The 16,547-nt window shown below is 44.5% G+C and overlaps 1 protein-coding gene across 5 annotated transcripts in view; it reads left to right on the forward strand.

Annotated features, from left to right (window-relative positions):
* LOC101947902 (nuclear pore complex protein Nup153) overlaps positions 1–16,547 on the forward strand; it is a 63,347-nt gene that overhangs the window by 6,064 nt on the left and 40,736 nt on the right. For 4 of the 5 annotated variants that reach the window (XM_005309963.5, XM_042860517.2, XM_005309965.5 and 1 more), the window contains exon 2: positions 15,339–15,555. In XM_005309963.5, the coding sequence (XP_005310020.2) occupies positions 15,339–15,555 (217 nt within the window). The remainder of the gene's footprint in view (positions 1–15,338; positions 15,556–16,547) is intronic. The other variant, XM_005309964.5, reaches the window with a different exon arrangement.

Genomic DNA, 16,547 nt, shown 5'->3' on the forward strand with positions numbered 1-16,547 from the left:
AAACAAGTTTAAGTATATCTGTATTAATGAGTTGCACTGTATTAACGAGATCAGTTTTTAATAGCCTTAATTAAACTGGTGCAACTTTTCTAATATAGGCAAGTCCTGATTGCCTTCCAGTACTGCATTAAGTGACATGACTACCATCTGTGTTGGAAAATTTAGGCAATAAAGGAGCAATGTCCTGAATCTTCACAGTACACCTCTACCCCAACATAATACGACCCGATATAACATGAATTCGGATATAACGCGGTAAAGCAGCGTTCTGGGGGGACAGGGCTGCGCACTCTGGCAGATCAAAGTAAGTTTGATATAACGCAGTTTCATCTATAACGCAGTAAGATTTTTTTGGCGCCCGAGGACAGCATTATATCGGGGTAGAGGTGTATATGATGCTACTTATGGCTTTCAGTGTGCTTACCTCATGTTAATTAAAATAAAAAAAACTGCTAATGAAATCTTAAAATTACAGATATAAATACACACAAGTAGGGAAATGGGTATTAACATTAGTGACATTAACTTGCCCACTCAGTATATATTTTTGATTTCCACTTTGCAACTTTAACAGTGCCTTAATATATAATATTAAATTGATGTTTCTTGTGTTTTGTTTTTTTGAGAGACACAAAATGCTTGTGACTGACTGTGTTTGCATTTAAATAGTTCCAATTTGGTTTTGATGTTCACACCTCAATTGAAATTAACAGAGCAGAAGAGCTGTTATTACCATCTTTGCTGCTATTTGGCTGCAGACATCTTCCATATAGGTTAAGAACATATTGGGGCACCTTAATCTTTGCCAGAGAAAAAGAAAATTGGGGCTGGTCTACATTAGACAAGGTACACCCACATATTCAAACCCCTAGTATAGATTCACTTAAGCAGTTTTCAATCTTACATCTGTTTAGCTTAAGTCAATTTAAGCTAAACTGATATAAACAAGGTTTAAACTGATTCAAGTGTATCTATATTAGGGATTTACTCTGGTGTAACTAGATCAATTTTAAATCTGTTTATAAAAATTGCACTGGTGTAACTAATGAACAGTTCTTTATGTTATTAATAGAAGATTAGAATGTACAAAACACTGCAGAATGAATCAGGAATTGTAGACAACCATGATGAAACCTCAGAATCTGCCATTTTTGCAATCACAGGTTTCTCTTGTCCCTGATGTTCCGTCTGTCTTCAGAGGAACTTGTTGTGTGCTTCAGTGGATACGTACAATCTCCCTTAAGTAAACTGTCCAAGTGGCAATTCTTGTGTTTATCAGACTGGTCAGAGAACACATAGCAGGATTAGACAAAATGTAGATTTAAAAACTCTTGAGCCCTGACTAAAGTAACTACAACTTCCACTGTTGCTACCCAAAAGTGAATTTTGGGTCCTAACTCTTCTGTTGTAGACAAGGCCTCTGCATGATGCTTAAAAGTTGATAGGGCTTTGTTCAGCCATGCTAAAAATCTTAGAAGGCCACTGAGCATAATAAAGGTGATTTTTTTAGTTACCTACCTTACTTTAATATTTCCCATTTCATCACCTAAACTTAACAAGGTGCTACTTCTAAATAAGGGCTCTATACATGCAAAGTTTCAAACTTAAGTCTAGTCTACATTAGGATTTTACATGAGTATAGCTACGTCTCTCTGGTGTGAAAGTACACATCCCTGAGAGATGTAGCTATGCTGACCTAATCCCCGGTATAGACAGTGCTAGGTTGACGGAACAATTCTTCTTGTGCTAATGGGTGAATCCTTCCCATTGGTGTAGGTAGTGTCTATAGTGAAGTGCTAAAGAGTTTGTCAAATTCAAAAATTGTATCTTCACTAATAGGGAGGACTCCTGTGAACAAGATGAGATGAATACATAATAGGATTGGCACGTTCAGTGTTTGATTCACAATAGCCCCATCATATATCAGCTCAGTTTGTAATAAGGAAGGGAGATAAAGATAGTACAGCATTGATTCTTGAAGAGTATTTGTCTTATACAAATCATATGGCTAGAGAGTAAACAAAACCAAGCCAACTGCTGACACCACTTGTAAGCAATGAGTAATTTTCCTAGAGTAGACCCTGCTACAATGCTGAAGACACTTAGGAAGTTCTGGGCAGTTAGATGACACAGTCAATGTTTAAAAGGTTGGTTAGTTTATATTAATGCTCCCAGCTGGTATTGCTGCAACAGTGGTAATGAAAGAATAAAAATTATAAGTCTTGGGTGGGCATAGCGGTCTTTTATGTTATGTATGCGTAATGGTGCTAGAACCCACTCTTTGCTAATATTGTTGATGTGCATTCTAAACAGAGTGTAGAAAAAAACAAATATTTGGGACCTGCCTACAAAATTAACCACATTTAAACGTGATTGTGGTTAAGCCATATTATAGCAACTTTTTTTCTTTCTTGCATGGACAGATAACATGTTGAACTAAGTTTTAATCCTGGTTGATATGCCTACACACACACACACACACGTGCACTTAATTGTTTTAGAGAGAGAATGTTACTAAAGTCGGGGTAGCCGTGTTAGTCTGTATCCACACAAAAAACGAGGAGTCCGGTGGCACCTTAAAGACTAACAGATTTATTTGAGCATAAGCTTACTAAAGTGCATTTCCTTTCAACACAGTCACAAAAAATCCAGGAAATCACCAGTTAGGCTACACTAACACCCAGAGCAGCTTCAGTTCATGTAATTTATTGCTGTAGTCTCACCCGTCCCAAACCTTCAAAAACTCTTAACAAAGAAATTCCTGCTGATGCCAACTAGTATCGGCACAGTTGGGGTTCCCTAGTAGACAAGGCTCTAGTGGCTTCGATTGGCTTTACTGCTATGTTAATTAAAGCTGCTAGAGCCTTGTCTTTGCTTAAGCTCCCACTGTTGTTAACATGGGTTCAGCTGAATGTGTAATAACATTAATAGGAAATTCTTTTGTAAATAAAGCGATAGATTCTTTACTTCCACAACAGACTTTCGCTTCCCATATATAACTACCCAGAAAGCACACATCCAGTTTCTCCAAATCACAAAGAAATGCAAAGGTTTAATTATGACCTCAGCAAGACATATTAAGATAAGCATACGTTGCTTCACTGTGCAAGTATATAATGAGTTTTTACAAACTTAAAAATTCAAGGTCTTAGTTAAGGTTTGTATATGAAAGTTGTGGGCTTGGGGAAAATGACAAGGATTTTTATGGAGGCAATGGCAGCAAGTGATGGATTGGGAGGTTTTGGGTTTGAGGGTAAAGAATTTGTCAAGGTAGTAGAGGTGCTTGGAGTTTGGGGGTAGGGAATGATGGGGGTAGTATATAAGGAGCGCTGGGGTACAACACGAGAAAAAGGCAGGGTTTGGCTAGTGTTTCCTTGTTTTCTCCATCCAACAGATGCTCCTGCTGGAATTCTGTGCCACTGCACAATGCAGAATTTGCACAGAATTAATGTTCTCTGCAGAATTTTATTTTTTCATGCAGAATTTGACAGCCAGAGCCCCTGCCGTCCACGCCTGATGGTGGGAGCCCCAGTTGCCCCTTCTCCAGTTTATCTGGATTTTTGGTTATCCAATCTGGCCCCGATCCCAATTAGATTGGATAATCAGGGTTCCACTGTACTTTTATACAGCATATTTTTATATAATGAGTTTGTTTAAATGAAATATGTAATTTCACTGAAACAGAAGATAACTATCAACAAAGATGCATCAAGTTCAGTTTTAATACGCCTAGTAAGGAATCTATTTGTCAAAAAACATGTCCTGAATCTTTTATGTTGTCTGTATTGTTACAGATATACTTGCTGACAGGTATTTTGAAATAAATTACCAAATAATTGAAACTGGCATGATTATATTGTGTTATTTGACAAATAAAATATGCAGAATTTTGTAGAATTTTAAAATATTGTGTACAAAATATTTTAATTTTTTTGGTGCAGAATTCCCCCAGGAGTAAAGAGATGTGCAAAGTCTCAGTGCAGAGTGACTTACTTCCTCAGCAAACTTTGAGATCTGGTGGGTGGAGAAAGCAATAACATTCTAGTGCTTCCCTGGTTTCTTCATTTCCTGTACTTGCATCTCCCCTAACATGGTTGCTCCCTCCTTACGTGCCAGAATCCCACTACATCATACTCTACAAACCTTGCTCCCCTGTATGTTAACACAATCTCACTGCAATTTTCCCCATCATCTGACAGCCCCGGTGGCTATAGTGGCTCAGAGCAGTCTACATGATAGGATGGTAAAAGTGTCGGTATGTAATCTACGCCAATGACTTGTCACTTCTTCGAGTGCTGATCCTTTTGGGTATTCACTATGAATGCTCTGTGTGCCAGTGACCAGAAACTCTTCATTAGCAGTGTCTGTTGGTTTGCACCTTGCACCTCCTCATGCTTTCAAATGAGGGCAGAAGGGGCAGCACAGAATGACCACCTCTCCAGAACCTTCTTTGTCCATTCTCCTCTTCTTCATTCTCCTACCTAGAATCTGTAAATATTGTAAACAATATTTTAGCTGAGATAGTTTAGTCTAGTTTTAGTGCTAATTAGTGGAGGATTGAGGGTCCTCCTCTATTACCTTCCCTTTGTCTTGTTTATCTGTTATGCCCAAGGTACCATGCTTTAAGCTTTGCCTGGCCTGACCCGGGTCTTCCTGGTGAGCAACCTGCATGACAACTGCCTGTATTGCCTTGGGGAGGTTCACATGCCCTTGAGGTGTGGCATTTCTTGCTCTTTCCCGCCATGTACCAGGTAGTCTTATGAACTCAGGCGCTGAAAACACTTCATGTAGCTCTCCATGAGACCCTGCTTGTATCCTGAACCCTCCTGCTCCTCTTCAACCTGTTTGGAGTCACTGGGCAGTGTTCCACTGCCATCTGGTACCAGTGGTTCAAAGTCATTCACCAAGAACAGGGGCTCCATGAGGCAGAAGCATGAGTGGGACAAGCCCCTCACCTCTTCCTCTAGCACCGCCTGAGACTTTGCACCCTGGAACAGGTGCACTCAGAGCTTGTACTAAAAAGGCAGTGTTGATGGTACTGGGAGCTTCCAGTGCCCCAATGCCACACATTGAAGGATCATTAACAACGCCTGTGCTGCATAAAGTCAGAAGGGATTCTCCCCCACTCCTTCATTTCAGTGGTGCCAGCCACTTACAGATCCTCCTCCTCTAATACAGCACCAATTGTGTAGACAAAGCCAAAGACATCAATCAGCCCAAGGCCCTGTCATCTTCTGGAAGATTTAGCTATATATGCAGACCTGACATCTCTGATTTTCTCTGAACTGATCCTGCTCGAGGTGGTCTCAACCCCATCGACTCTCCATTCATTTGCCAATACTATGAACCAGCTGGAGCAAGAGGTCAGCCTGATCCTCTCCACTTCCTGCTTGTCCTTGCTCCTGATTGGTGGGAACCATCCCACTACGCCACCAGCCCCACCATTGGAACATGAAGAATTCTGTTCATCAAACAAAAATGAGCTTGAACTGACTGTCCCTCCAGCTACCCGACAAAGAGCCATCACCCCAGAATGCTTCCAAATGCACTCGCTTTCCCTCATGTCCTCGCCAACAGCATTTGTTGTCCTGGGACTAATGGTAGTCCTTGTGGGGGTCCCCATCAGTACCCCTACACCGCATCCTATATCTCTGTTGAGGTCCCTGGGAACCATACTTCCAGGCACCTGAATATGAGGACCCTATATTCTGCATCCAGTAGTGGTTACCACTAGACGAAGAACCATAGTCACCAAGGGAGCAGCTGATGGAGGAGGAGCAGCTGGATCCACCAGTGAAACTCTTTGTGATCTCCACATGAGGCGCTATCACCAGCTTCTCCTTTATCCCCAGATTATTATAAACATTACCAGGATCACAGGAGAATCACAGATGCTCTCCGAATACCACTAGAGGAGTTCCAGGATCCAACCCACATGCTCTTGCACATCCTCCAGGCTACGTCTCCATTTTAAATGGCAGTCCAGATTGACATGGCCATCATGGAACCTGCCAGAGTTACTTTGCATACTACTGCAACCTGTGCCCCAAAGAGGGCTAAGAAATGTTACTTTGCTCCCCCCAAAGGCGTGGAATTTCTCTTTTCCCACCCTACCTCCAATTCCTTTGTGGTCCAAGCAGTTACAAAAAGAAGCCAGCTACCTCAGCCCAAATCCACTTCACTGAATAAAAATACCAAAGGACTTGGCCTCTTTGGAAGAAAGGTGTTTTTGTCAGCTTAGTTTAGCATTCTGAATAGCAAACTACCAACTTCAGTGTCTAAGTATGACTTCTTGAATTATAGCAAGCTCCTTCAGGAAAACACACCTTGGTTCCAGGCCATCCTGGATGAGAGAAAGCTAGTGTCAAGTTCTTGTCTCCAGGTGTCCTTTGATGCAGTGTCACAATCCATAGTCATGAGATGGGTATCATGGCTTCTGGCCTTGGGGTTCTGCAGGGATGTCCAAACCACACTTGAGGGCCTTCCCTTTGAAGGTCACAATCTCATTAGGGATAAAACCAACAAGTCGCTGCATATTCTCTGCTCTCTGGGTACTTATTCTTCGGCACCCTGTAGAAAATATTCCACGTAGGGTGACCAGATGTCCCGATATTTAACCCTTTGTCCCGCGTCCCGATCAATGTACGATTGGGACGCCATTTGTCCCGATATTCAGCTAAGGAGAAGAGCGGGAGGGAGGTGCTGACCCCGTGGGTGCTCTGGGGCTGGAGCACCCATGAGGAAAAATTGCAGGAAAGCTCCCCCCCTCCTCGCCTCTTATCTCCCCCCCCCTTCCCCCAGTGCACTGCGTCCCCCCTCTTCCCTCCCTCCAGCGCTTCCCGCCGCCTAACAGCTGTTTGGCGGCACTTAGCGCTTTCCAGGAGGGAGGGGGGAGGAGCGGGGACACGGCGTGCTCGGGGGAGGAGGCAGAGAAGAGGCAGGGCAGGGGTGGGGACTTGGGGGAGGGGGGTGGAATGGGGGCGGCGCAAGGTTGATGCAGGGGCGGGAAGAGGCGGGGGCTGGGCGAGCACCCACCCAGCAGAGGAGAAGTCAGTGCCGTAGGGGTGAGTGGCGGGCGAGGGAGTGAAGAGGCGAGCGGGCGGGGAGGCGAGCGGTGGTGGGGGACTGAGGAAGGACGCAGCAAGCCAGCGGCAGGCCGGGGGATGAGGAAGGGCGGGGGGGGGGTGAGAGGGGGGGCAGAGTGGGGGTTGACTGGGAGGGGCTGATGGCACCCCAATGCGTCCCGATATATTTTAGTGTGATGATCTGGTCACCCTAACTCCAGGTCTCCTTTCTGCCTTGACATCAACCACCATCTTCTTCCAACAGAGGATGTGTGAACCCCCAAGGAAATGACAGAGGATCCAGCTGCATAGGCACCCTTCATCACAATCCTCAAGTTTACAGTCACAGCTGCTTCTTGTGTCGTAGCACCTCAGGGTTGACAGCCAGTCTCCACAATGTCTGCTGCTGTCCCCTTCAGAGGCCATGTGGTCCATTTCCTTCTGATGTGGCACACTATTACAATGGACAAATAGGTCCCGGACATGTCAAATGGCTACTCATCAAGTAGGGGTCGGGCATTCCTCTTGTTCTGGAGTATCTTTTCTTGTTAAAGACATGTGGCTTGTCTGTCAGGTCCCAGTGGGTACGTGTGGCAGCTCTTAGCTCTTCCCACCCAGTGGCAGAAGGCTCCTCAGTCTTTACTCATCCTATTACTGCAAAGTTCCTGAAGGATATCATAACGACATTCTCTCCAATTGCAAAACCAGTCCCTGCCTAGGATCTGAGCCTCATCCTCTCTGCTCTCATGAGATGACCGTTTGAACTCTGGCTTTCTGTTCCTTCCTGCACGTTCCTCGAATGTCGTTTTCTTGATGCCAGTTACTTCTGCTAAAAGGGTTGGGGAGCTTGAGTTCCTTATAGCGGACCTGTCTTATACAATTTTTCACTAGAATTAGTTTTCTTTGTGACTACATCCAAAGTTCATACCTAAAATACCTTCTGAGTTTCACCTTACCTAGACTGTTTGCCTTCAAAAACCTGAGCATGCAGGGGACTTGACTCTGTTCCTTGGACTTGTGTAGGGCTCTAGCCTTCTACCTGCACAGAATGGCACCTTTTTTGGAAGTCCCCAAGGTTTGTTTATCACTGTTGCTGAAAAGGTGAAGGAAATGGCTGTCTCTTCCCAAATAGTCTCTAAGTGGATTTCCTCCTGCATCATTCTGTGCTATGATCATATGAAAGTCCATCCTCCTCAAGCTGTCAGGGCCCGTTCTATGAGAGTCCAAGTGCTGTCAGTATTCCCATGACAGGGAATCCTGCTCTCAGAGATATGCAGAGCAGCTACTTGGGGCTCTGTATTCACCTTCACCAGGCACTATGCTCTGGTCCAAACTGTGGCTGTGAAATGCTTCCTTTAGCACAGCAATCCTGCACTCTGTGATGTAACAGACTTCCTTGTGCCCTCCTCCTTAATGAGCACTGCTTGGAGTCACCCAAAGTGAATACCCATAGGTACTAGCACTTGAAGAAGAAAGGAAGGTTACTTAACTTTTAGTAACTAGAGTTCTTTGAGATGTGTGGTCCCTATGAATATTCAAGACTGCCTTCCTTTGCTCAGGTCCTTCTGGGATCCATGTTAGAATCACAGCTGGAGAGGCAGTTGGTCTGTGCTGCCTTTATGCCCTCTGTTGAAAGCACAAGGAGGCACAAGTGCAGACCAATGGACACTGCTGTTGAGAGTTTCTGGTCCCTGGTGTACAGGGTGCAATCACACCCACAGTGACTACCCATAGGGACTATACATCTTGTACTCCAGTTACTATAAGATAAGTAACTTTCTCCATTCCAAGGGTTAGATGATACATTGGTAAAAATGCATAAGTCCTGTCTACACTACAGTTTACATCATTGTTAACTGCATGTGTTAGAGTGGTTCCACTGATAAATTGTGGGGCCTACTTTTTCTAGTCTAAACAAGGCGTTTCTGTCCATATATATTAAACAAAGCAAACACCCCCCCCCCACACACACGCACGCACATATTTGGGTTATGCAATCACATTTAAACAATTTTGGAGAAGGTTACCATAGGATAGTCTATGACTTCCTCATATATGAGTGTGCATCATGTGTGGATGAGTCCTTTATAGATTTAAAAAAACAAAAACACAACGGACTTGTCCTTACTAGTGTCTCACATTTTTATTTTCATGCTTAATTTATTTGAAATATTATTCTGCACACTAACGTAGCCCCACTTTCACGGTTCTTAATTAAGTATGACTACGCTAATTGTTCAGAAATCTAATTGAGGACTTTAAATTCTGATTGTCATTCATTTGCTAAGTATTTTGGCCAAAGGTGTTAAGTTATGATTCTGTTTTATCTTGGGGGTGCTTAGCAATGCAAATTGTCACAAACGGATCACTTCAGTGGTCCATTCTCTGCACTGTCTCCCCATTGAATAGAGAAGTTATCTGTCCTAAATTTCAAAGCTCTTCATGGGAGTGGTGCTCTCTCCCCTCTCCCTGAGAGATTGCCTTTTCTTTGATGACCTTGCATGATAGCTACATTCCACTGGAAGAATAAAATTGTTGACCAATAGGTGGAAGTTTGTAAATGTGGAGACAGAACTTTTACAGCTCTTCCACTGAACTCACAACCAAACATTTAAAAAGTTAATTGAGCTATTTTTTTACAGACTGGGAAGGAAGAGGGGGAGGGGGTTGTTACTCCTATTTTTAAATACTATGTAAGTGTTCAGATAATATGGTGAAGGGCCCATATAAGCACATAATCAATATGAGATGGATTGGAAAAGGTATTTCTGGATGATTTTCTATTCAGTCAAAGTATTTGTCAGGAGTGTTGTACTCTACTTTGCCATCCTGCTGTCATGCCTGTCTTTAAATAAAAGTTCTAATTTTAGTCTGAAACAATTTCTCTTTATATGAAGACTCAGTGCCATTGATTTTGAGCTGGCTTTCCATTATTACAGTTCTAAATTTTGTTTTTGTTCAATTGTAGATGTATTTTACACTATGTAAATCTAGTAGTCTTGCTGCAAACAAAAACAGTTAGCTAAATCCCCAGTCTCTCTTCTTAGGGTTGCCAGGGATTCCTCTGTTTTTCCTTGCATTTTAGTGAAGTGCCCATAATAGTGGTTAAGGTGCATATTAGTATTTTAAATTTATATTTTTCTTTTTTTCTTTCCAGTGTTGTAATTGATGGCTATCTCAAGGTGTTATACCTAGCATGTGCTCTGATAGTAATATGTTGTACCTGATCAGTACTAAGGCTTGCATGCAGACTGTAGTCTCACATTTTCCACTCTTATGTGGTTTTATGAAATGTTTACACTATATACTATAGGATATAAAGATAGAATATATTTACCTAGACAAAGACTCTCAGTCTTGGGGGGGGGGAGCTGGGCAGGAACAGGCTTTAACCAACTGGTACCTTGAATACCTTAGAACCGGGAATGGCTGGGTATGACTTCTCTTGCAGAGTATACACTGTGGATTGGTGGTAATGATAGGCTGGGTGTTTGCTTTGCAGATTTGCAAGCAGTACTAAAATGTAGAACATTGAAATATCTTCTCTGAGATGTTTGGATCTAGTAAACTAGCTAGATATTTTTTAAAATGTTTCCAGGTCTCAATTTAAATAATGAAAGAAAAACAAGCTGGTATCAAGAGACACAATCCTTCATTCGGGATTTTAGAAACAAAATTTTGGAAGTATTCCAATTGCCCTAAATGAAGCAAACATTCCAAAGGATTATGTAATTGGTGGCATGCCAGTAACATGCTGTTTGGAGCAAAATACCGATATTAAATCAGAAATTTACTGATGCTTCATTTAAAAAAAATAAAAATAAAACCAATAATACAGTTCTGTCATATTTTATTCCTGGGGGAATTCTTCACCCAAAATTAAAAATTCTGTGCACAATATTTTAAAATTCTGCATATTTTATTTGTCAAAATAAGACAATACACCTCTACCCCAATATAATGCGGTCCTTGGGAGCCAAAAAATCTCACCGTGTTATAGGTGAGGCCACGTTATATCAGGGTAAGGAGAGGAACCGCTCCCCGCCCCAGCTCACCTCCGCTCTGCCTCTGCCTCCTCCCTGAGTGCGCCGCCGCCGCTCCACTTCTCCCTCCCTCCCTTCCAGGCTTGCCGCGCCAATCTGCTGTTTGGCCCGGCAAGCCTGGAAAGGTGGGGGGGGAGAGAAGCGGAGTGGCGGCGGCGCGCTCAGGGGAGGAGGCAGAGATGAGCTAGAGTGGGGAGCGGTTCCTCTGCGCCCCCCATTACTTGATGCGGCCCTCCCCGGGGCTTCCCTCACCCCAGCTTACCTCCATTCTGCCTCCGCCCATGAGCGCGCTGCAGCTCCGCTTCTCCTCCCTCCCTCCCAGGCTTGCCGCGCCAATCAGCTGTTTGGCGCGGCAAGCCTGGGAGGGAGGAGAAGCGGAACTGCAGCGCACTCATGGGAGGAGGAGGTGGAGCGGAGGTGAGCTGGGGCAGGGAGCGGTTCCTCTGCGCCTCCTCCCTTAATTGCTGCGGCCCCCCCTGGAGGGAGGGAAGGATTGTTAGAGAGTTGGGGAGCATCCTCCATGCAGAACCTGGCTGACCCCTAGCCTCTCCCATTCAGCCAGACACATCTGCCCCTGTCCCCATGTGTCCCAGCATCCAATTCAGCCAGGCATACTGACACATGTCCCCATGTGTCCCTGCACCCCCACTCCCCATTCAGCCAGGCATAGTTGCCCCGTACCCATGTATCCCTGCACCCCCACTCAGTCATCCGCACTTCCTCTATCCCTGTGTGGTTCTGCACCGCCGCCCCATTCAACCCCTGGCTTAATGTTGTCACCCCACTAGCTGCTGTGCCCCCACCCCAATCTGCCCCCCACTAGCCCTTCTAAACCCCCATCTGTGTGAACCCCACCCCCAGCAGCCCCTTGTGTGCTGCTTTATCTCCCCCCCCCCACTTCCATCCAGTGCATCCTTAAAGGCCCTGTGTGCAGGGCTCTGTGAAGAAGGTAGCCTCTGCCCCCTCCCGCTCCACAGCTGGCTGCTCCAGCCCATGGGGCAGCTGCCTCTCTTCTAATGCCACATCAGCCCTGTGAGCGAAAGGTGTAATTGCAACTTCCCTTCACCTCACCATCAGAATCAGTTATTCTGTGGGGGAGAGGGGAATCTGTGGGAGACATTAATTCTGTGCTTGCACTGTGGTGCAGAGTTCCCTCTCAGGAGTAATACTTCAAGATCACTTTGTTACTTACGCATAGCAATATGCAGTTTCATTTTGAGATTCATGCGTTCTAAGAAATTAGAGTAAACTGACAGGAAAAAGGAAAATCTTGAGAACTTGGCTGGACGTGAACATTTACAGCTTGATAAAGATGCTTATTGGTGGCTAATTTCCACTTGTTATTTACGTTAGTCAGTGTATACCTTTGACTATTTGAAGGTATGATCTGAACTTCATGCATAGTCTTTTAGCTTCTGGGTTCATTAAGGCAAATTGCAGTTTTGCAGCTGATGTTCTTTAATGCTATTGGCTTGAAATCTAATTAGTTTTTTTAAAGAAAATAATTTCATGTAATTTCATGTAACACACCTGCTCTGGGTTCCCTTACCACTTGTTGTGGTTTTACAAACACGCTTTCTTCTTTTTAATTTTTTTCTTTCCTATTGCTGTGTGAAAGGCCAATGTAAATAGGTGAAACTGTCACATGCATAAAGTAGTTTCATGGTATGTCTCCGTTTACAGACACTGCACACCCAGCTAGCACGGGTATAAATAGCAATGTAAATGGTGAGGCACAGCTTAGATGAGTAGAGTGACCTACGTGCCTAACCCTAGAGTAGGGGTTCTCAACCTTTTTTTTTTTTTTTCTGAGGCCCCCCCAACATGCCATGAAAACTTCACGGCCCAGCTGTGCCACAGCAATGGTTTTTCTGCATATAAAAGCCAGGACCGGTGCTGGGGGTAGCAAGCAGGGCAGTTGCCTGGGGCCCCACACCACAGGGGGCCCCGCAAAGCTAAGTTGCTTAGTCTTCAGCTTCAGCCCCATGTGGCAGGGCTCATTGTCCTGGGCTGCAGTCCTGCATGATGTGGCTTTGGCTTGCTGCCCTGGATCCTAGCAAGTCTAACTCCAGTCAGACTTCGCAGACCCCCTGAAATCTGCTCATGGCCCCCCAGGGGGCCCTGGACCGCTGGTTGAGAACTAGTGCCCTAGGGTATATACCAGGGGTCGGCAACCTTTCAGAAGTGGTGTGCCGAGTCTTCATTTATTCACTTTAATTTAAGGTTTCGCGTGCCGGTAATACATTTTAACGTTTTTTTAGAAGGGGTCTCTCTCTAAGTGTATATTATATAACTAAACTATTGTTGTATGTAAAGTAAACAAGGTTTTCAAAATGTTTAAGAAGCTTCATTTAAAATTAAATTAAAATGCTGATCTTACGCCGCCAGCCTGCTCAGCCCGCTGGGTGGGGGGTACAGGGCAGAGGGCTGGGTGTGGGGGGGACTCGAGGTCAGGGCAAAGGGCTGGGGTGTGTGTGGAGGTGCAGGGCACAAGGCTGGGTGTGTGTGGGGGGGTCCAGGGCAGAGGGATGGGGCTGTGGGGGTGCAGGGCAGAGGGATGGGTGTGTGTTGGGGTGGGGAAGTGCAGAGCAGAAGGCTGGGGTGCTCGGCTTGTGGGGGTGCTCCCAGCCCCCTGCCCTGAGCGGCTCATGGCAGGGAGTTGGGAGGGATATGACCTGTTCCACCCCCTTTCCCCAGGCCCGTCCCTACCTCTCTGTGCCTGCTCTACGGAGCAGCGAGCACGCTGCGCTCGGCTCTGCTCCTCTGGGAGGAGAAGGGGCCGGAATGCACCACGTTGTGCGAAGAAGCGGGGGAGGGGGAAGCCTGGCTGCCGCAGGACCAAGCTTCTGCCTCCTGCCCCCGCAGGGGAGAGCAGTGGGCGGGGGGGGGGGGGGGGGCGGGATCCCCTCCCCACCGCTCCCCCCTGCGGCGGCAGGAGGCAGAAGCTTGATCCTGTGGCAGCCAGGCTTCCCCCTCCCCCGTTTCTTCCCACAGCGTGGTGCATTCCGGCCCCTCCTCCTCCTCCTCTCAGTGAGCAGCAGCGTGCCACTCAGAATCGGCTCGCGTGCCGTAAGTTGCCAACCCCTGGTATATACCCTACATAGCTCTCTCTTTGCCCAAGCCGTGCTTCCTGGATCTACACTGCTACTTTTAGCAGTGTAGCGTCCCAGTGCCTCCATGCTGCCGGAGCCTTTTCCCACCACAACGAAAGACTCCGGCAGTGAGGGAAGGTTCCGGAAGGGGGAAAGCAGTGGGGAAATGTTCCAACAGCTCTCCCCTGCCAGAGGCCTTCCCCATTGCTTCCTGCCACCACAGGCTTTCACTGTAGTGAGTGTGGATGCAGCCTGCCTTTTACTGTAGTCTGTAGTTACATGTACCCTACACACCACCTCAAGTGTAGACAAGGTCTCAGATGAAGAAAGTAAACTAAAGGATCAGAAGGGTTATTTTAAAATAAAGTTGGGGAATGAAGTTTCTTCCAGGTACTTTTCAACATCAACTTAGTTCAAGAGCACAGTGTCTTCAGCCCTCAAAAATTAATAACCAATTGATGACTCTTTCAATAACACTAATATAACAATGATAAATCAGCATTGATTACTCACTCATATTAACAGTTCATCAGAGGATACAGATATCTGTTCAAAGCACAGTATTTTATAGATCTTGATACAACAAGTCAATGTTTAAAATGCCATGAGCAAAAAATCTTGAGGCTCATGGTTGTTGGAAGTAACTTGATGTCACTGTAGATGTTGACTAAAGGTTTCTTTGCATATATAGTTGTTCCTGATTAACTCCACATAGGCATACATTTATTCTAGAAAAAGAATAGCCACATATGGAATTAATCAGGAGCAACTCCATGTTTAAACAAGCACTAAGAGAAGGGGTAGGAAGAAGGTCTTCTTACACTGGAGGAAAAACGTAGCTTAGTGACCTGGCTCCTGAAGTTCAATCAGAGTTTTGAGAATTAGGTGAGAGAAGGGCATCAGGGAGATTGAGAACTCTGATACAGGGAAATAAATAAATTGTCCAATGAATAGGCTTCATATTTGTCCTCGAGGAATATAATACTTTCTTTAAGGGTTTGAAATTCTTGTCTGTTGTATTCATTTTGTCAGCAACTCTTGCCTGACGTCTGTCTTTAGTGTCTGCGTGTAATGTTGCATGTCAAAATATATTTTTGGGTTCATGCTTGTGGTTAAATATAAGCACTTTCTTTTTCAAGCAGGGAATCATTAGCAGAGTTACAGAATCAGTGAAGAATATCGTACCAGGGTGGTTACAAAGGTACTTCAATAAAAGTGAAGATGAATGTGTAGATGCAAGTGAACCTACAAGCCAGCAGGAAACTCCAGTAAACTACCATCATGGTTATGCCGATGATGACACCCCCGTGTTTGATGGGAGGGTCACTCCTGAGTCAACAAGAATTAATTTAGAAGGTATGTGGGAGATGGCAATCAAAACTGTCGCCAGTTAGTTGAATAATCTTTATTCATAGATTTACATTTCCGAATTAATTATAACTTAAGGGAAATTGGAAGGAAAAGCAATTTTACAAAATCTGATAAAAATGTTTTAATAACTTTTTTCAATTTTAAGTGCAAACATGTCATTTGAACATTGTCTTCCTGTGTTCTCTGAGGAGTGTCCTATAGGGAATTATATGTCAATGAGTTTCACGTAATCCATTAAATAGCTGTTAAATGGTCATGATTTTTAGTCAGGAGTAAGCCGGATTGTTTATAAACAAAAGATCTCTAGATGGAAAAACTCTTATCCCATCACCATAGAAACAATGGTTATGGTTCTTGTTTTGGGAACTGTGATACTGATGAGCAGTCCTAGAATGAGTGGAAGATACCCTCCTTGGAGTCCTGACCTTTTTAATCAGGCTCCTTTGATCAGTAATAGAAGTGATAAATTCAGGTTAGTTCTTAATTACCTTAAAATTAAGATACCTATAAACATGACAAGGTTGGCAGGACATGGAAATAGTTTCTCAGGTTTGCAGTACAGGACTATCCAGATACTCCCATCTGTGAGCATGTATTAAAAATGTTTGCTGTGGTGGTGATCACCAAAACTGCTAGCCTGGGTAAGGAGGTCATTTGTGTGCATCTATCCTTAGATGACTGTCAAATTGGAGAAAGTTAGTTGCCTCTGCTAGCAACACCATCTGAAGAAGACTTTAAGGGCAAATAAGAACATTTACAGCACTCTCAGAGAGCAAGTTTTCATAAAGGAATAGGAGATGTCTTCAGGACTGAGGAACACATACTGTCTTCAATGGAGAAGTACTTACAGGACTTCTCAGCAAGGACAACCACACAGCAGATTTACTCAAACAACTCCAAAGGATTAGGAATTACACTACTATCCAGAACCTTTGACCAGTTATGATGTGAATGGGGAATGCCACAGATAAATCTTA

Source organism: Chrysemys picta, chromosome 2 (genome assembly GCF_011386835.1).
Source record: "Chrysemys picta bellii isolate R12L10 chromosome 2, ASM1138683v2, whole genome shotgun sequence".
Taxonomy (NCBI): Eukaryota; Metazoa; Chordata; order Testudines; family Emydidae; genus Chrysemys; species Chrysemys picta.